This window comes from Oncorhynchus keta, chromosome 32 (genome assembly GCF_023373465.1).
Source record: "Oncorhynchus keta strain PuntledgeMale-10-30-2019 chromosome 32, Oket_V2, whole genome shotgun sequence".
NCBI classification, from domain to species: Eukaryota; Metazoa; Chordata; class Actinopteri; order Salmoniformes; family Salmonidae; genus Oncorhynchus; species Oncorhynchus keta.
The window spans coordinates 3,388,591-3,410,066 of record NC_068452.1 but is presented as its reverse complement, the minus strand read 5'-3'; the positions used below and the strand labels follow the sequence as shown (position 1 = coordinate 3,410,066).

Here is a 21,476-nt window from a genome sequence, read left to right as displayed (position 1 = left end):
AGACATTCTCTTAGGGAGGGTGAGAGACATGGACTTAGAGCGAGCCGCAGTCAAACTTTTAAAGTTAGTTCTGCAGAGCGAGGTTGAAAACCAGGTAGTAGTGTCCTTTTTAGTTGAGTTTGGAACACAGAAGTCGTCTCAACATGAGAAGCTCTGCAGAGGAATTGGATCACTGTTCTTCCAGTGTCTCTATTATTAATTTCTCTCTCTACACACACTCACACACAATTTTACACACACACTATTACACACACATACACACACTATTACACACACTTCTGCTATGCACTCTCACAGTGACCCTAGCTCTAGCTCCAGGGATGACCCCCCTCCAGCCCTACTCCGATCTCTTTCCCTTAGTGCAGGGGTGTGAACATGCCGCCTAGTTACACCAGACCCGACCAACCTCTCAGCCCCAGACGTGATGATGGCTGTCAAGGTAATGGGTGCCGGAGGCTGGGTACACAGTGAACCTCTCACTGATGGCTTTTGGGAAACCTGTTGTGGCATTTTGAAATCCCAACGTGCCACTGGTGTTGTCCTTAACAGGGAGGAAGTGTAGGTCAGGGGAGGGGTGGGAATAGACACTAAAGACAATAGAGTTATAGAGAGGTTTGAACTTCAGGAGATGTTGGGAGTGTTGTCAGGTTTACTTGAATGTAATCGATCCAGAGTCCACTAATCAGTCTTTATGATGAGACCACCCCTCCCTCCGGAGTGAAAGTGCCATGGCTGTCTTGACGTAAGTGCTGTCGTAGCGGGTCACATCAGGAAGTGTGTCATAGTAACACAGCTGAGCGTCTCTGTGAAGATTCATATAGCTAAGTATGCGTCTTTGTGCCTGGCTGAGAAAGCTGACTGCTTTGGCTCTTTGGGAGTCTCAGGCTTGTACACAATACAATGCTGACAGATGCCAAAGGGATAAGAGTGAATATACACTGCTGATAGTCATCAAGTCTCTTTTCTCTCTCAGTACAAGCCTAAGGTCACAGAGCCTAGTCAGCAGTGGCGTGTATTCATGGATGCCAAGGGAAGCCAGCCCCCCCCCATACCATAATTTATCTTCAGTCTCTCTGTGTTTCATAATTTTCCTTCAATTCGCAAAAGGCTGAATGTAACTCACAGGAGAAATCATCTGAGTGAGCAAAACAGCGCCCCGCTGTCTCTCTGTGTGTCGGCCATCTATTTAATGCTGTCTGGTCCAAATGAGTATGACATTGTTGCCACCCATAGCATTGAATGCAAACTAAGCCAGCGAGCATCTGGTCTCCCAATCAGCGTTGCGCTAAACTGAGCGAGCTCAACTGTGAATGGTCCTGGCGCACCGAAAAAAAGTATGCTCTCAAATCCCATTGAGAGCATACATCATTGATAGAAAAACTTGAATTGCTGCATCTCGTTGTCTTGATGTCCTCCTTTGGCGAGCTAGCCAGCTTGCTGAAATGTCCCTTTCCTAAATTAGCCATGGATAGAGATAGGGATTTTTTCTCCGTACTGGTCAATAATTATAATGGCAATTCGTTTTATTTTTTTATTTTAAATTTTACCCCCTTTTCTCCCCAATTTCGTGGTATCCAATTGTTAGTAGTTACTATCTTGTCTCATCGCTACAACTCCCGAACGGGCTCAGGAGAGACAAAGGTCGAAAGCCATGCGTTCTCCGAAACACAGCCCAACCAAGCCGCACTGCTTCTTAACACAACGCTCATCCAACCCGGAAGCCAGCCGCACCAATGTGTTGGAGGAAACACTGTGCACCTGGCGACCTGATTAGCGTGCACTGCGCCCGGCCCGCCACAGGAGTCGCTAGGAGAAGGCCAGCAATTCTGATCCAACTATTAATTCATACATTGTTGTGCCACTGACCTGAGACGGGTTGCATCACTGCCTGTTATGGCAACTGCTCGGCCTTCCGACCGCAAGGCACTACAAAGGGTAGTGTGTACGGCCCAGTACATCACCGGGGCCAAGCTTCCTGCCACCCAGGACCTCTATACCAGGCTGTGTCAGAGGAAGGCCCTAAAAATTGTCAAAGGCTCCAGCCACCCTAGTCATAGAGTGTTCTCTCTGCTACCTCACGGCAAGCGGTATCGGAGCACCAAGTCTAGGTCCAAGAGGCTTCTACCCCCAAGCCATAAGAATCCTGAACAGCTAATCAAATGGCTACCCAGACTATTTGCACCCCACCATACACTGCTGCTACTCTGTTATTATCTATGCATCGCCACTTTTATAACCCTACCTGCATGTACATAATGACCTCAATTACCTCGACACTGGTGCCCCCACACATTGACACATTGACTTTGTACCGGTAAACCCTGTATATAGCCTCGCTATTGTTATTTACTGCTGCTGTTTAATTATTTGTTTTTCTTATCTCTTACTTTTTTGGGGGGTATTTTTCTTAAAACTGCATTGTTGGTTAAGGTCTCGTAAGTAAGCATTTCACCGTAAGGTCTACTACACCTGTTGTATTCGGTGCATGTGACTAATAACATTTGATTTGATACAAGTTCAATATGTAGCTAGATCTAGAAGGATAATGTTGACTAGCCAAAGTTTGCCATGAATGGAAGTTAGGCTAGCGAGCAAGCATTTTAGCCAGGTAGCCTAGGACAACAAAAATGAAAATAATGTACTGTATGACAGAATGATAGAACGTTTCGTCAACGTCAAAGAGAGGAGGATGGCATTGGCTTTTCTCTACAAGTAGGGTGAGTCAACATGTTTCTCTACTTACACACACACACACACACACACACACACACACACACAGAAAAATCAGAACCATGGACAGCCACATCATATTTAGCTTACATTGGTTGGACTAAATTGTTTTTGGTATCTTTGACTTGTCACTGTATTAGACTAAGCAGAGGTGATTTGATAATGTTGAAATGTTGAAGTTGAAATGGTGCCGGAATAGTAGAGGCAGCTCCTGCTTTCTTTGTGACTTGCGGTGACTCTCCGTGGTGCTACATAAATAGTTGTTTAGTGGACCCGAAAATGTCAGAAACATTAACTAGCTTACATGTAACTGTCTGTTACTGTACATGCTATATAGGTTGTATTATGACTTTTTTTGTGGATGAGTCGACAGGGGCTTGGCTTCCCCAGTGATTTTACCCACGCATGTTACACGGAGTGGAACAGGGGAACCCAAGAGCAGACTCAGATGAGGAGACTGGGATGAAGTAACCAAGGTATTTATTGAAACACAGGGGGAAGATGGAGTGCAGGTCAGGGGAAGCTCGGGCGGGTTGCAGGAAACCAGGTGCTGAGGCTGAGGCTGGAGTGAAAGGGGTTGGGACAGGGTAAGCAGGTCCGGAGGGGAATCCAGGACAGAGTAGCAGGATGACGAGACATGGGACTGGAGACAGGGACCAGAGTCAGAGCGGGTGGAAATGTAGCGGAGAGGAAACCAGCATCAGGCCAGGAAAACTGGCACAACAGGATAACATGATCTAACAGTACCAAACAGCTAGAAGCGTAGACTGACTGATTAGAGATTATGATCTGGCAGCGTGGAAGTGGCAGGCCGAGTATTTGTAGAGGTCTTGATTATGGAACAGGTTGCAGCTGGTGGGGATCTGCTCTGACTCCAGCACACCTGTCTCCACCCACACAATCACACAGAGGGAGGGAGAGAGTACTGGGGGAGTGGCGGCAGGTCAAGGAGACACAGGATGAGCAGTAGAGGGCGTGGCAGGAGCAGATGTAACAACTCACTGCTGGTGCTAGTTAGAATACACCTCTTCTCTTCCTTTCAGCTCCCTCAAAGGATGTTATATCTGATTCTGCACATCAAGCCCAGTCTAGCCTTCCATCCCTGGGGCTAGCCTATGTGTGAGGAGGAGAAAAGGATATCTCTCTCTCGCTCTCCCCCACCCTCCTCTCTCTGCTTTATTTTCAATTGACTTTCAGACAAAACACACATCTTGTATGTATTTGCCATGGTAAAGAGTATCAAAGTAGACAGTCTCATCCCTCAGGAGAAAGAAGGAGACTATCAGATTCTCTGTTCAGTCAGTGGTGGTGGTGTGAGGTTTCTCAATCAACAGCCCAGCTGGTGTCTCAGTTAGTCGGGCTCAACACAGAGCAGCTCAACAGCGGGGGAGAGTTAGTTAGCAGAGCCGCTAGGGAACCAAGACACCAGCAGACGAGACTCAGAAGAGACTCGGAGGAAGAGAAGGCAGACTGACCGAACTGTTGAACCTCTGACTTCCTTTAGCTCAGCAGGCTAACACAGTCTTTTGGCACACAGGACACTCATCAGTATACCTCAATACGCCTTCAACAAGGAATTACTGGTCTTTCTGACAGGTCTAGGATCAGTAAATAAAGTTAAATCCATGTATAATCTGTTTTTTTTCTGTGACTTGAAGGTGTAAATCTGCGAAAGAAATAAGCAGTTGTAGAGAATGGATGCAGTTGAAAGTTTGATCAAGAAATACTGATCTAGGATGAGATGGTAAATAAATGTATAATTCTCTTTTGTGCGACAAATAGGCATAAATCTGTGAAAGCAAGAGGGAGTTGGGGCAGTGGACACAGTGGAATGTTTGATGTCATGGCAGAGTGTTTAGCTCGATTGAAATTCTGCACCGGGTCTGAAGCTGAAATGCTTTGAACTGGCTCCATCTCACACTAGTTATTGGAACTGAGGGAAAACAAAGCTTGATGTTAACAGCTTGGGGCAGACAGATAAATGAGTGAGATATAGTGGCTGAGATGTGACGAAGCTTATAAAGGTTATCTATGATCACATGATGTAACAGCAGGTTAGATGGAATAGAGGTAAAGGATGGTAAACTACCAGTAGCAATTACACTCTGGTTACCAAAGTAGTATAAAGCCAAGTAAATGTTATAAAGCAACTTAAAGAAATGGCCTGGCAAGGTGTGCCCTGCATAAATTCAAGAAATGCACATTGACATAAACATTAGTATTTATTATAATATCCTTCTGTTAGGTATTTCCTTGTGCTGATGTCTGGCCGCCGTTGTAAAACCCCATAAGTAGCTGTTCATACTTAGACTTATTTTTCTTGGTGATTTATATTCCGCTCAAAGGGGGTGGGGGAGGTAGGACACTCATAGGCAGACTCACTCGCGTGCAAACCTTCTCTTTCTCTCGCTCTCCGTCTCTCTCATTTACTCACTAACTCACTCACTGTGTGAGCCAGTCTGCACCAGAGCACTCGGACAGTCAACTCTTTTCTCAAATGGTTCCCCAGAGTCTCCATGGGTTCAGACCATCAACAGTAATTACAAGGAACACTGTTCTTCTACCTCTGCTTCTCAAACACAGGGAAATTGGTAAAAAGTCTTTGTACTCAAAGACTGAAAAGTTTTTACCTTCAACGTTTCTCATAACAATGACTGAGGAAGAAGCTTCCAACTTGCTGCCAAAGCGTGGATTTTGTGACTTAATGAATTGTTTTCATCAGAGCTAAAGTGCTAGGCACCGGCTAGATTTTTTAAAAGTTTTAAAGAAGCATATCTCTCTGTTTTTCAGTTTTTGCTGTGTACAGTTGAAGTCGGAAGTTTACATACACTTAGGAGAAACTCGTTTTTCAACCACTTCACACATTTCTTGTTAACAAACTATAGTTTTGGCAAGTCGGTTAGGACACTTTGTGCATGACACAAGTAATTTTTCCAACAATTGTTTACAGATTATCATCACAATTCAAATGGGTCAGAAGTTTATACACTAAGTTGACTGTACCTTTAAATAGCTTGGAAAATTCCAGAACATTATGTCATATCTTTAGAAGCTTCTGATAGGCTAATTGACATCATTTGAGTCAATTGGAGGTGTACCTATGGATGTATTTCAAGGCCTACCTTTCAAGGCCTACCTTCAAACTCAGTGCCTCTTTGCTTGACATCATGGGGAAAATCAAAAGAAATCAGCCAAATTGTAGACATCCACAGGTCTGGTTCATCCTTGGGAGCAATTTCCAAAGCCTGAAGGTACCACGTTTATCTGTACAAACAATAGTACGCAAGTATACACACCATAGGACAAAGCAGCCATCATACCGCTCAGGAAGGAGATGCGTTCTGGCTCCTAGAGATGAACATACTTTGGTGCGAAAAGTGCAAATCAATCCCAGAACAACAGCAAAGTTCCTTGTGAAGATGCTGGAGGAAACAGGTACAAAAGTATCTATATCCACAGTAAAATGAGTCCTATATCGACATAACCGGAAAGGCTACTCAGCAAGGAAGAAGCCACATCTCCAAAACCGCCATTCAAAAGCTAGACTACGGTTTGCGACTGCACATGGGGACAAAGATCGTATTTGTTGGAGAAATGTCCTTTGGTCTGATGAAACAAAAATAGAACTGTTTGGCCATAATGACCATTGTTATGTTTGGAGGAAAAAGGGGGAGGCTTGCAAGCTGAAGAACACCATCCCAACTGTGAAGCATGGGGGTGGCAGCATCATGTTGTGGGGGTGCTTTGCTGCAGGAGGGACTGGTGCACTTCACAAAATAGATGGCATTATGAGTAGGGAAAAGTATGTGGATATATTGAAGCAACATCTCAAGACATCAGTCAGGAAGTTAAAACTTGGTCGCAAATGGGTCTTCCAAATGGACAATGACCCCAAGCATACTTCCAAAGTTGTGGGGAAATGGCTTAAGGACAACAAAGTCAAGGTATTGGAGTGGCCATCACAAAGCCCTGATCTCAATCCTATATAAAATGTGTGGGCAGAACTGAAAAAGCGTGTGCAAGCAAGGAGCCTACAAACCTGACTCAGTTACACCAGCTCTGTCAGGGGGAATGGGCCAAAATTCACCCAACTTATTGTGGGAAGCTTGTGGAAGGCTACCTGAAACGTTTGATCCAAGTTAAACGATTTGAAGGCAATGCTACCAAATACTAATTGAGTGTATGTAAACTTCTGACCCACTGGGAATGCGATGAAAGAAATCAAATCTGAAATAATCATTCTCTCTACTATTATTCTGACATTTCACATTCTTAAAAAACAGTGGTGAGCCTAACTGACCTAAAACAGGGATTTTTTACTAGGATTAAATGTCAGGAATTGTGAAATACTGAGTTTAAATGTATTTGGCTAAGGTGTATTTAAACTTCCGACTTCAACTGTATGTATTTGATTAATCCTGGAACAAACACTAATTTAATTCCTTAGCCTGCATTGAACCAGACAAAATCAATGTTTTGCTTGGCAGCATAAAAAAAAAGATGGTCTTGTCCCAAGCTACCTTATCCATGATGCTACAGTAGGACATGTGTGATACAGCCATATTTATGTATATGCGAGCTTTATCTTGTCACAATGTTACATTGCTGTGCCAATCCGACTGTGTGTGTGTGTGAGCATGTTTGCACGTGAGCACACGTTTGCCTACCTATTCTACCATATCCGTATCATTCCAAAATGTAGAACTGGAAAGGAGTTTAATAGAAAAAACAGAATGTTTGTCTGTCCTTCTCCCTGATCAGAAGAGGACATCGTCTCCATGGCAGACTCCACCATCACCATAGATGACATCGAGGGAGAGCTGTTCAAGATTGACAGGATTCGAGATGTGCTGGTCAGAAGAGAGTCAGAACTCAGATACATGTGAGTATGTTGTATGTCTGTTATCTCTAATCTGGATATCTCTAATCTAGATATCTCTACTGTGTTGTCAAGTATTATTATGAATAGCAGGGTGGTGTGTGTGTGTGTGTGTGTGTGTGTGTGTGTGTGTAACAATACAGTTCAGGTGTGGCGAATCCTGTTCAATCTAGTGTTGGTTCTCTAAAGCTTGGGATGCCACACAGGAGGGAGAGTGGAAAGAGAGGAAGGAATGAAGAAGGGGGAGAGAGGTAGGTCGGTTACAATGACTTTAGTACCGCCACAGCGGCGGTCACGAGTCATGAAGGCCATCATATTCCATGTGACAGGTTAGTCACGGTAATTAGGCTTCTCCAAGCTCTGATGCTGCTGATGGTCATTAGTAGCCAATCAACCTTCTAACTGCCTGGTACTCAGCCCTCTATTGTCCCTCAAATCACTCTGACATCAACGCAAATGTAACCAAAAATCTAATCAAACACTTCATGAGAGCCCATGAGCTCATTTACCACCACATTTTTATAGGCTATGCAATTGTACGAGAAAAAAGAGTGATGGCCTCTACTAAAAAGAGGAGATTCCCCTTTAGCTTTCTATAGACTAGACCTACTATATTTATTTCTCAACTTTCCTAATATTAAGTACATTGTTTGTACATCGAAATGCACTCATGTCTTTAATGAAAAAAGCGATACATGAAATAACTATACAAATACAAAACAACAAACGGAACGTGCAACCTAATTTCAGCCTATCTGGTGAACACTACACAGAGACAGGAACAATCACCCATGAAATACAAAGTGAAACCCAGGCTACCTAAATGCGGTTCCCAATCAGAGACAACGAGAATCACCTGACTCTGATTGAGAACCGCCTCAGGCAGCCAAGCCTATACAACACCCCTACTCAGCCGCAATCCCAATAACTACAAAACCCCAATACGAAATACAACAAAATAAACTCATGTCACACCCTGGCCTGACCAAATAATTAACGAAAACACAAAATACTAAGACCAAGGCGTGACAGAACCCCCCTAAGGTGTGGACTCCCGGACGCACCTCAAAACCATAGGGATGGTCCGGGTGGGCGTCTGTCCATGGTGGCGGTTCCGGCTCGGGACGTGGACCCCACTCCATTAAAGTCATAGTTCCTCCCCTTCGTGTCCTGGGATAATCCACCCTCGCCGCCGACCATGGCCTAATAGTCCTCACCCAGAACCCCACTGAACTGAGGAGCAGCTCGTGACTGAGGGGCAGCTCGGGACTGAGGGGCAGCTCGGGACTGAGGGGCAGCTCGGGACTGAGGGGCAGCTCGGGACTGAGGCAAGCTCGGGACTGAGGGGAAGCTCGGGACTGAGGGGAAGCTCGGGACTGAGGGGCAGCTCGGGATTGAGGGGCAGCCCAGAACTGAGGGGCAACCCAGTACTGAGAGAAAGCCCAGCACTGAGAGGAAGCCCAGTACTGAGATGAAGCTCAGGCAGGTAGTAGGCTCCGGTAGATCCTGGCTGGCTGGCGGATCTGGAAGATTCTGGTTGACTAGCAGATCTGGAAGAGACTGGTTGACTGGCAGATCTGGAAGAGACTGGTTGACTGGCAGATCTGGAAGAGACTGGTTGACTGGCAGATCTGGAAGAGACTGGTTGACTGGCAGATCTGGAAGAATCTGGTTGACTGGCAGATCTAGAAGATCATGGCTGACTGGCAGATCTAGAAGATCATGGCTGACTGGCTGATCTAGCTGCTCTATGCAGACTGACAGCTCTGGCTGCTCCATGCAGACTGGCAGCACCTTGCAGACTGGCAGCTCCTTGCAGACTGGCAGCTCCTTGCAGACTGGCAGCTCCTTGCAGACTGACAGCTCCTTGCAGACTGACAGCTCTGGTTGCTCCATGCAGGCTGACAGCTCCTTGCAGACTGACAGCTCCTTGCAGACTGACAGCTCCTTGCAGACTGGCCGCTTTTTGCAGACTGACAGCTCTGACTGCTCCTTGCAGGCTGACAGCTCTGACTGCTCCATGCAGGCTGGCAGCTCCTTGCAGACTGGCAGCTCCTTGCAGACTGGCAGCTCCTTGCAGACTGGCACTCTTTGCAGACTGACAGCTCTGGCTGCTTCATGCAGACTGACAGCTCTGGCTGCTTCATGCAGACTGACAGCTCTGACTGCTCCATGCAGGCTGACAGCTCTGACTGCTCCATGCAGGCTGACAGCTCTGACTGCTCCATGCAGGCTGGCAGCTCTGACTGCGCTGAACAGACAGGAGACTCCGGTAGCGCAGGAGAGGAGAAAGGCTCCGACAGCGCAGGAGAGGCGAGGCGCACTGTAGGCCTGATCCGTGTTGCTGGCACTGGTGGTACTGGGCCGAGGACACGCACAGGAAGCCTGGTGCGGGGAGCTGCTACCGGAGGGCTGGGGTGTGGAGGTGGTGCTGGATAGACCGGACCGTGCAGGCGCACTGGAGCTCTTGCTCTTGAGCTCCGAGCCTGCCCAACCTTACCCAACCTTACCCGGTTGAATACTCTCGGTCGCCCTGCCAGTGCGGCGAGGTGGGCTATGTAGGCGAACCGGAGACACCGAGCGCAAGGCTGGTGCCATGTAAGTCGGCCCAAGGAGACGCACTGGGGACCAGATGCGTAGAGCCGATACACGGAGCTGAAATATACTGCACCGGGCTATGCACCCGCACTGGGGACACCGTGCGCACCACTGCATAACACGGTGTCTGTGTGTGCGTGAATGCATGCTCACAGTTATGTACACTGTTAGAAGAGACAAGGTGATCCAATAGAGAAGAATGGAAGGAGAGGAATCCAGGAATGTCTATACACAGGCATGTTTATACTGCAATTGTACTGGTGCTACACCATCATCATAACCCAATAGAATGCACTACAGTGACATCATCTTCCTTACTGTGACACAAAGACAGGGAATGAGCTGTGATTCATTTGATACACAGTAATCTAATTAGACTATGCCTTAATGAGTATGACTGAGCATATAAAGTGTAAGTAGTTAGTATAATAATCCCTCTATGTTGCCAATTCGGGAACATGAGTAAATCATGACTTGATCAAATCAAGTTTATAGAAAAGCCATTCAACACACCACTCATAACAATAACAACAAAGAATAGAAGCAAAGTTGCTTCAACGATTTCATTATAATAGAATAGAAGGGAGTATAATCTGTTTAAATAGAACAGTGGGGTTCCTCTCAGGTCATACATCGTCTGTATTCTACACCTTGCCCACCGCAGGTCCCTATTCATCCCGTCTGACAGGTAGATGAGGTGAGGCTCTCAGTTAGCTGACAGTGATGGATGTCTAGGCTCAGCTACCCAACTGTAATGCTGTGAAACTGGGTTACCAGAGGGCTACAGTTGTCCTACAGACAGGGGGAACCATAAGAACAGTACCCTGCCATTCTCTTTGTCTTCGATAAAGAATAGAGTAGCATGGGTTCAAACTATAAACTGTACAAGTCAAGATTCAGCTTCATCTAGGCCACCTGTAAACCGACAATGAACTGTTTACTGCATGTAATATAACAATAAATAATATATGCCGTTTAGCAGATGCTTTTATCCAAAGCAACTTACAACAGTGAGTGAGTGCATAAACCTTAGGGCATTGTCCCTCTCAGCTGGAGTGAAAAACAACTTTCCCTATAATCTTCCCTATTGATAATGCTACTAAACTGACCTTCTCCCTCAGTAGCTAGTGATGTCACGAGGCTGGGAACTCGGAAATGTCTGACTTCAGACTTCAGTGGTTCAAGACAACCAGGAACTTTGAAAAAACAAGATCCGACTTGGATCCAACTTTCCGACCTGAAGATCACGGACGCCATGATTTGAGCTCATTTTTTTTTCATCTTTCCCAGTTGTCTTAAACGCACCGTTACTCAGTAGCTAGTGCTGTCCATTCATAATGACGTCACTAGGCTGACCCCTCACTCAGTAGCTAGTGCTGTCCCTTCTTAATGATGTCACCTGGCTGACCCCTCACTCAGTAGCCATGTCCACAACATTCTAATTATACCGCTGCCACTTATCCCTGAATTAACAATGATGTAGCATACTAATGATGACACTGTAGCTGACCCCCTCACTCAGCAGTGATGTTCTGCTCTATCTACACTACAGTGTGAATAATGTTCTGCTCTACAGTACGTCACTACACTGACCTATGAGTCATCACTTCCTCAGAAGTGAAATGTGTCATGTGGCAGGAGACCAGAACTCACTATGGTCTGATGTCTCATCCTCCTAGTCATGGATGATGTACCCTGTCTGTCTGACACCACTCTCCAGCCTCTAGAGCAGGGATGGGCAATTCCAGTCCTCGAGGGCCTGATTGGGGTCACAGTTTTTCCCCAGCCCCAGTTAACACACCTGATTCCAATAATCACCTAATCATGATCTTCAGTTTAGAATGCAGTTTGATTAATCAGCTGTGTTTGCTAGGGATGGAGAAAACATGTGACACCAATCAGGCCCACAAGGACTGGAGTTGCCCACCCCTGCTCTAGAGGAATGTTAGTATTTTGACCAGTGGTTGACCACCACTTACTGACAACGTGTGGCATGTAAGGAAATGACTATGTGTCTGTGTTTATATTCAGTCTGCTTCAGCCTTTACCCAGGCTGCTTTGAGTTAAACTCCCAGGATAGGGGTCAGACGTCAGCCTGATATATCCTCGGTGATTGGCACTTTGAGACCCGTGGTTTCCATGGTGATTGGCACATTGAGATCCGTGTTTACCATGGTTTCACACTTCTGGGATTTCCCCCCATCCTGTGTGTTTCAGCGTTGGGATGACGTCATGATTGGCCTGTGAAGGAGTGATAGATCAGTGATTGACAGATTGCACTGTGATCTGAAAACAAGGCTTCAGCATCAGCACTTCCATCATATATTGGGACCTAATGACTGGAACATGGTGTATAAACTAGACTGGGACAGGCAGCAAGGCTCCTACATGTTACTGTTATGGATTTATGACCCTCTGTCAATGGATAAATTGGCTGCTGGTTGAGAGCACATATATACTTGCCTGGGCCCTTATTCACAAAGTGTCTCGGAGTGCTGATCTAGGATCAGGTCCCCTCTGTCCATGTAATGTTACTCATTATGAGCTAAAACACTAAACTGATCCTAGATCTGCACTCCTACTCTGAGACGCTTTGTGGATACGGGCCAGGGTCACTTTACTTCCTAGTGTGTTCCTACGTAGGTTCAGGATCGTACTAAAACAATGTTGATGTGTTCACAAGGAGAGAAGTAACTGTCTAGGAGACATTTTTCTTGCAATCTACCTTTACAAGTTCTTCAGCCAATTCTTAAAATATTATCTTCTTGTACATCTCTCTTTATTAAGACTTAGTATTTTATTAAGAAGCAGTCTCTTGGCTGTATTGGTGAAGATCAAAGTAGATCAAAGTAGGTATCTGTAGTAAATTCAAAGAAAAGAAAAGAAAGTTTTTGGCTTGGGTGTCTTATGGCTTGGGTGTAAAAGCTGTTAAGAAGTCTTTTGGACCTAGACTTGGCGCTCCGGTAGCAGAGAGAACAGTCTATGACTAGTGTGGCTGGAGTCTTTGACAATTTTTAGGGCCTTCCTCCATAGAGGTCCTGGATGGCAGGAAGCTTGGCCCCAGTGATGTACTGCGCCGTATGCCCGGCCATGGTGGCGAAGTAATTACAATATAGCAATTAAACACTGGAATGGTAGATGTGCAGAAGATGAATGTGCAAGTAGAGATACTGGGGTACAAAGGAGCAAGATAAATAAATAAATACAGTATGGGGATGAGGTAGTTGGATGGGATATTTACAGATGGGCTATGTACAGGTGCAGTGATCTGTGAGCTGCTCGGACAGCTGGTGCTTAAAGCTAGTGAGGGAAATATGAGTCTAGCTTCAGTGATTTTTGCAGTTAGTTCCAGTCATTGGCAGCAGAGAACTGGAAGGAAAGGCGGCCAAAGGAAGAATTGGCTTTGGGGGTGACCAGTGAGACATACCTGCTCGAGCGCGTGCTACGGGTGGGTGCAGCTATGGTGACCAGTGAGCTGAGATAAGGCGGGGCTTTACCTAGCAGAGACTTGTAGATGACCTGGAGCCAGTGGGTTTGGCGACGAGTATGAAGCGAGGGCCAGCCAACGAGAGTGTACAGGTCGCAGTGGTGGGTAGTATATGGGGCTTTGGTTACAAAACTGATGGCACTGTAATAGACTGCATCCAATTTGTTGAGTAGAGTGTTGGAGGCTATTTTGTAAATTACATCGCCGAAATCAAGGATCGGTAGGATGGTCAGTTTTACGAGGGTATGTTTGGCAGCATGAGTGAAGGATGCTTTGTTGCGAAATAGGAAGCCGATTCTAAATTTAATTTTGGATTGGAGATGCTTAATGTGAGTCTGGAAGGAGAGTTTACAGTCTAACCAGACACCTAGGTATTTTTAGTTGTCCACATATTCTAAGTCAGAACCGTCCAGAGTAGTGATGCTGGACGGCGGGCAGGTGTGGGCAGCGATCGGTTGAAGAGCATGCATTTAGTTTTACTTGCATTTAAGAGCAGTTGGAGACCACGGAAGGAGAGTTGTATGGCATTGAAGCTCGTCTGGAGGTTAACACAGTTTCCAAAGAAGGGCCAGAAGTATACAGAATGGTGTCGTCTGCATAGAGGTGGATAAGAGAATCACCAGCAGCAAGAGCGACATCATCGATGTATACAGAGAAGAGAGTCGGCCCGAGAATCGAATCCTGTAGCACCCCCGTAGAGACTGCCAGAGGTCCGGACAACAGGCCCTCCGATTTGACACACTGAACTCTATCAGAGAAGTAGTTGGTGAACCAGGCGAGGCAATCATTTGAGAAACCAAGGCTGTTGAGTCGGCAGATAAGAATGCGGTGATTGACAAAGTCGAAAGCCTCGGCCAGGTGGATGAATACAGCTGCACAGTAATGTCTCTTATCGATGGCGGTTATGATATCGTTTAGGACCTTGAGCATGGCTGAGGTGCACCCACGACCAGCTCTGAAACCAGATTTCATAGCGGAGAAGGTACGGTGGGATTTGAAATGGTCGGTAATCTGTTTGTTAACTTGGCTTTCGAAGATCTTAGAAAGGCAGGGTAGGAGAGATATAGGTCTGTAGCCGTTTGGGTCTAGAGTGTCACCCCCTTTGAAGAGGGGGATGACCACGGCAGCTTTCCAATCTTTGGGAATCTCAGACGATACAAAAGAGAGGTTGAACATGCTAGTAATAGGGGTTGTAACAATTTCGGCAAATTTGAGAAAGATAGGGTCCAGATTGTCTAGCCCGGCTGATTTGTAGGGGTCCAGATTTTGCAGCTCTTTCAGAACATCAATTATCTGGATTTGGGCGAAGGAGAAATGGGGGAGGCTTTGGCGAGTTGCTGTGGGGGGTGGATGGCTGTTGTTCATGGTAGGGGTAACCAGGTGGAAAGCATGACCAGACATAGAAAAATGCTTATTTAAATTCTCAATCGTAGTAGATTTATCGGTGGTGACAGTATTTCCAAGCCTCATTGCAGTGGGCAGCTGGGAGGAGGTGCTCCTATTCTCCATGGACTTTACAGTGTCTCAGAACTGTTTTGAGTTTGTGCAACAGGATGCAAATTTCTGCTTGAAAAAACTAGCCTTAGCTTAGCTATAAATGATTAAAATAGCACAGTTCGTTAGGAGCACTTAAAATATCAGCCATCCTCTCCGGCATCATTCTACGGGTGTGCAAGTAAGTGCATGGGTAAACACTGATACCCTGTTAACAGCCAGTAAACTGAATATCTGGTGGTTTCCTCTTTTCTGTCTTCCTCCCTGCAGCTGCACTACGTATTTGTCCTCTTCTGACGAGGACCTGGATGTTTGTCTAACCCAGCCTTTTTTAAAGGGCCCACCACTAATGGTGGGTCACGACGTGTCAGAGTAAATGTATAATTATTTAATTCATTACTGGAACTGATTTTGCCAAATGCAACTGCACACTCTGTTCAGTGCACTCTCTGCTTAGCAGCTGTGTCTCTGCTCAATTTGCCAGCTGCGCGAGTGGGAGGGAGATGCCTTTGTGCTTTGCTGTTTACGAGATCTTTTTTTCTGCAGTTTTATTGAAGATCACTTCGCGACCCACACGCTGCAGGGCTGTGGTTCAGCAGCAGATGATGCGCTGTCAGCCACTGCCTTGTCATTCTCACTCGCTTGGTTTCATACAAACTTTGAGAAATAACCAGAAGCGCCCACAATGTGTTTTGTGCAGGGAAGTGCTTAGTAATGAGTCGCTCAAAACGAACAAATTAAAATGACACGTCCTGACAAAACATCCACAGCATGACGGTAAACCCAGGGAGTTATTTCAGAACACCTACAAAGTGGTTATGAACAACATCAATTGCCCAACGTTTAATTATTGCCTTAGCAAGTTTATCCGGACTTAAATTATCATCAAAGGGCATCCGTGCAGTCACTCCACGTTTGTTGAAGTCAGTTCAATTGTCGCAACCTCCCGTTTGGCAGCAAAGGCTTCTCAAACGATAAATAGGAACATAATTACAACAACTAAGGAGATGGGGGATCTGACTGAAGAAACAGTATTTCACTGAACAGACTTCTCTCGTGGATAAGGGGACTCTATCCTCTGTCTTTGGAATCACAATCTAATTTTGTGGTTAAAATGTATCTGCAGAAACATCTGTCTCATATTAGCTCTGGTTTAAGGATCAGGAGAATGATGGGAATAAGGTGCAAGGTGATAAGTAGGTGTACACGGGTGTGGGTGGGTTCATACTTCACCTTTCTTCAAGGTATTGAATACTACGAAGTTCCATTTACAAATGCTGACAGGGTATAACGTTTCGGCTCCACTTTTTTTTGTCGGGGCACAATGCTTCAGAAAACAGTGCTTCGACAGTGGAAAAGTAAGTCAGCTAGCATTGACCGAGGTAAAGACAGTTTCAGGTTGGATATTCGCCTGTAGTTTTCCTTAGGTCCACCAAAAGCAGTTAGGGACCATCAACAAAGTGACAACTCAAAATGTTCACATTTCAATAGCTCTTTAACCATTACTCCAAACACTTTCAAAACTGGGTGTCGCTAACCTGATGGCATAGACACACATTGCACATCCTTTAGTTTGTCCATTTTCAGCTCCTTGGTCATGTGACCTGGTGACTTCAAACCAGGTTCAGAATGTCCACTCCGTGGGCCTACACATTGCACACCCTTTAGTTTGTCAATTTTCATTTCATATGGTTTTACATTCATTTTTTAAAATTATTTTAATTTCAAAAGCTCTTTGGTCATGTGACCTGGTGACTTCAAACAAGGTTCAGAATGTCCACTGACTACCCTTCTATATTGCACACCCTTTAGTTTGTCCATTTTCATCTCACATGGTTTTACCTGCATTATTAAACATTGTAATAGTTCCTTGGTCATTTGACCTAGTGACTTCAAATAAGATTCAGAATGTCCACTCCGTGGCCCTACACATTGCACACCCTTCAAAAAGAACCCAAAGCGGGCTGGGCGCGTGTGCCATCGTGCCCTAGCGTGCATACATTTATTTTGCCCCCCCCACACCAAACGCGATCATGACACGCAGGTTAAAATATCAAAACAAACTCTGAACCAATGACATTCATTTGGGGACAGGTCGAAAATCATTAAACGTGTATGGCAATTTGGCTAGTTAGCTTGCACTTGCTAGCTAACGTTCATTTGTCCGATTTAGCTAGCTTGCTGTTGCTAGCTAATTTGTCCTGGGATATAAACATTGAGTTGTTATTTTACCTGAAATGCACAAGAACCTATACTCCAGCAATTAATCCAGACATAAAACGGCCAACCGAATCGTTTCTAGTCATCTCTCCCCTTCCAGGCTTTTTCATCGTTTGACTTACATGGTGATCACATCTAAACTTTCATTGTAGTACCACGTCTTCCGGCAAAACAGTTCGTCTTTCAGTCACCCACGTGGGTATAACCATTGAGGAGATGGCACGTGGGTACCTGCTTCTATAAACCAATGAGGAGATGGGAGAGGCAGGACTTTCACCGTGATCTGCGTCAGAAATAGGAATGAGTTCTATTTTAGCCCTTGGCGTCGCAGACCCTCGTTGGCGCACGCGAGCAGTGTGGGTGCAATAATTGAATAACATGGATTTCGACATTTATTTTGCGACGCTCACGCACGTGACGTGTCCAGTCTGGTCAGCATGTCAGTTTGTCTATTTCCATCTCACATGATTTTACAATAATTTTTCTAAATGTAACATTTCAATAGCTCCTTGGTCATGTGACCGAATGTCCGCTGACTACCCTTTTATATTGCACACTTTTGTTTGTGTACTGTAAAATCACGCGGTGTAGCGTACATTTTTCATAGTTTCAAAGTTGCAATAACTCATTGGTCATGTCAATTACACACCTACGAAGCATGCAGTGGATATACACCCATATTGCATAACCTCTTGTCATGTATCTTCTATATTGTTGTACATTAATATTAGTTTGACAATTAAGGGGGTTCTTTCTCTTTATCCCTGGTTGGTGTACATGTCAGAGCCTCTTCGGTGTGGATGGGGTATAGCATACATTTTCAACAATAAAGACTGCACTTCCAGTTTGTGTTCTTTACTCTGTTGAACTCTGTTGTCTTCATTCCGAGGCACAGCACATGGAACCACCGTTGGCATGCAATACAGTCAATCAAAACAAAACAAAGTCTAACACGTTATAAATTATATCAAATATCAATGCAGTATGACAAATTAGCCTTCCATTGTGTTATATCATAAATTGCCTTACATGCCGTCACTGTTGTCAAAAGATTATAAACATGTTAAATAAAGTTACTAACCCAGTCAGTCTTTGGGCCACATCCAGGTTCTTTATCAGTGGCACACATGAAGCAGTTGTTGGCTTTGTTGAACTCTGAAATCATAGGCATGAACTGAACATGTCCCACACAACTACATAAAAATAAATCATTTACATTTACTTTGAATTAAATGTCATTACATACCAGACATTTTTAGTATATCCTCAGCCATTTCTTTCCGCAGTTGCCCCATGTGTTTTTGAAGGTTCCTTATGAATTTGGGATGTTGCGGAAGTTCTGTGCACCTTCCTTGGCCATCTACACCAAAAAATAAAATAGAGTTTTTGACCTAATTGTCACATAACAGCTAACCATTCATTATTGAAAATATAACTATCAAACCTGCATTATAAAGACCCCACAGCTGAAGGTGTCCTGCTGCATGGTGTGAGTTATTTCCCCTCCTTTACACTTTATGTCTGCCCAGTTGTCTTTTCCATGGCAAGATCTTCTCATTTTGAAGTATTCTCTTTATGTAAACATAATGGAATTCTGATTAGTTATAGGCAAATGAATACACAAGCCAATTTTGCACGCTGTTTTCCTTATCACTATAATCTAGTAGTAATTTATTAGTAGAGGTATTTTCCTTTATTCCCCATTCTACACACACAGCCTAAATTATAGGCACTAAACCATTTACAGGACAATAATAAAAGTAGCATATAGGATCCAAACCTGTCACAGAGTGAATAAATGTAGAGCGTCTGTAGACTTGAAGAAAAGAATATTAAAGTGGCAGTTTCATCAGTATGTGCTTAAAGAAAGTCATATCACAAAGATCACAGATGACAGTGCCCACCAAATCTATGACAATAGAGAATGAATTGTAAGCACCAAAGTGTGTTTGTCAAAATAATATCTGAAAATGTCAGTTGTTGAACATAATACTTCTATTTGCAATAGCAATTTATGATATATGCAGTTGAGGAATATTCCATGTACCAGCACTACATGTAGGACGGACATAAGACATTCCCACATACAGTATTCTTTGAATGTTTTATTTCACCTTTATTCAACCAGGTAAGCCAGTTGAGAACAAGTTCTCATTTACAACTGCGACTTGGCCAAGATAAAGCAAAGCAGTGTGACACAAACAACAACACGGAGTTACACATGGAATAAACAAAAACAAACAGTCAATAACACAATACAAAAGTCTATATACAGTGTGTGCAAATGAAGTAAGATTAGGGAGGTAAGGCAATAAATAGGCCGTAGTGGCGAAATAATTACAATTTCGCAAATAAACACTGGAGTGAGATGTGAAGAAGATGAATGTGCAAGTAGAGATACTGTGGTGCAGCAAAGGAGCAAAAAAAATATGGGGATGAGGTAGTTGGATGGGCTATTTACAGATAGGCTACGTACAGGTGCAATGATTTGTAAGCTGCTCTGATAGCTGATGCTTAAAGATAGTGAGGGAGATATGAGTCTCCAGCTTCAGGGATTTTTGCCATTCGTTCCAGTCATTGGCAGCAGAGAACTGGAAGGAAAGGCAGCCTAAGGAGGAATTGGCTTTGGGGGTGACCAGTGAAATATACCTGCTGGAGGGCGTGCTGCTATGATGACCAGTGAGCTGAGATAAGGCGGGTCTTTACCTAGCAAGGACGTATAGATGACCTGGAGCCAGTGGGTTTGGTGATGAATATGAAGCAAGAGCCAGCCAACGAGAGCATACAGGTCACAGTGGTGGGTAGTATATGGGGCTTTAGTGACAAAACGTATGGCACTGTGATAGACTGCATCCAATTTGCTGAGTAGAGTGTTGGAGGCTATTTTGTAAATGACATCGCCGAAGTCATGGATCGGTAGGATAGTCAGTTTTACGAGGGTATTTTTGGCAGCATGAGTGAAGGATGCTTTGTTGCGAAATAGGAAGCCAAATCTAGATGTAATTTTGGATTGGAGATGTTTAATATGAGTCTGGAAGGAGAGTTTACAGAGTTTGTTTGTAGTTGTCCACATATTCTAAGTCAGAACCGTCCAGAGTCGTGATGCTAGGCGGGTGGGCAGATGAGGGCAGCGATCGGTTGAAGAGCATGCATTTAGTTTTACTTGCATTTAAGAGCAGTTGGAGGCCACGGAAGGAGAGTTGTATGGCATTGAAGCTCGTCTGGAGGTTAGTTAACGCAGTGTCCAAAGAAGGGCCAGAAGTATACAGAATGGTGTCGTCTGCATAGAGGTGGATCAGAGAATCACCAGCCGCAAGAGCAACATCATTACTGTATACAGAGAAAAGAGTCGGCCCTAGAATTGAACACTGTGGCACCCCCATAGAGACTGGCAAAGGTCCGGACAACAGGCCCTCTCATTTGACACACTGAACTCTATCTGAGAAGTAGTTGGTGAACCAGGCGAGGCAGTCATTTGACAAACCAAGGCTGTTGAGTCTGCCGATAAGAATGCGGTGATTGAGTCGAAAGCCTTGGCCAGGTCGATGGATACGGCTGCACGGTATTGTCTTTTGTCGATGCCGATTATGATATCGTTTAGGACCTTGGGCGTGGCTGAGGTGCACCCATGACCAGCTCGGAAACCAGATTGCATAGCGGAGAAGTTACAGTGGGATTCAAAATGGTCGGTGATCTGTTTTGTTAACTTGGCTTTGAAGACCTTAGAAAGGCAGGGTAGGATAGATATAGGTCTTTAACAGTTTGGGTCTAGAGTGTCTCCCACTTTGAAGAGGGGGATGACCGCGGCAGATTTCCAATCTTTGGGGATCTCAGACGATACGAAAGAGAGGTTGAAATTAATGTAAAACCATATGAGATGAAAATGGACAAACTAAAGGGTGTGCAATGTGTAGGGCCACTTAGTGGACATTCTGAACCTTGTTTGAAGTCACTAGGTCTCATGACCACGGAGCAAACTAAAGACAAGTACAGAAACAGACTCAATGCTGATCATGACCTTAGGGTTGCACTGTCAAAAACTGAGCCCAGAATAGACATTCTTGATGA

At 44.7% G+C, this 21,476-nt stretch overlaps 1 protein-coding gene across 2 annotated transcripts in view; it reads left to right on the top strand.

Moving 5' to 3' along the window:
• LOC118364826 (bMERB domain-containing protein 1-like) overlaps window positions 1–21,476 on the top strand; it is a 34,418-nt gene that overhangs the window by 3,775 nt on the left and 9,167 nt on the right. Inside the window, exons 2-3 of one of the 2 annotated variants that reach the window (XM_052490354.1) lie at window positions 7,492–7,612; window positions 7,753–7,860. In XM_052490354.1, coding sequence (XP_052346314.1) covers window positions 7,492–7,612; window positions 7,753–7,860 — 229 coding nt within the window. The remainder of the gene's footprint in view (window positions 1–7,491; window positions 7,613–7,752; window positions 7,861–21,476) is intronic. The other variant, XM_052490355.1, reaches the window with a different exon arrangement.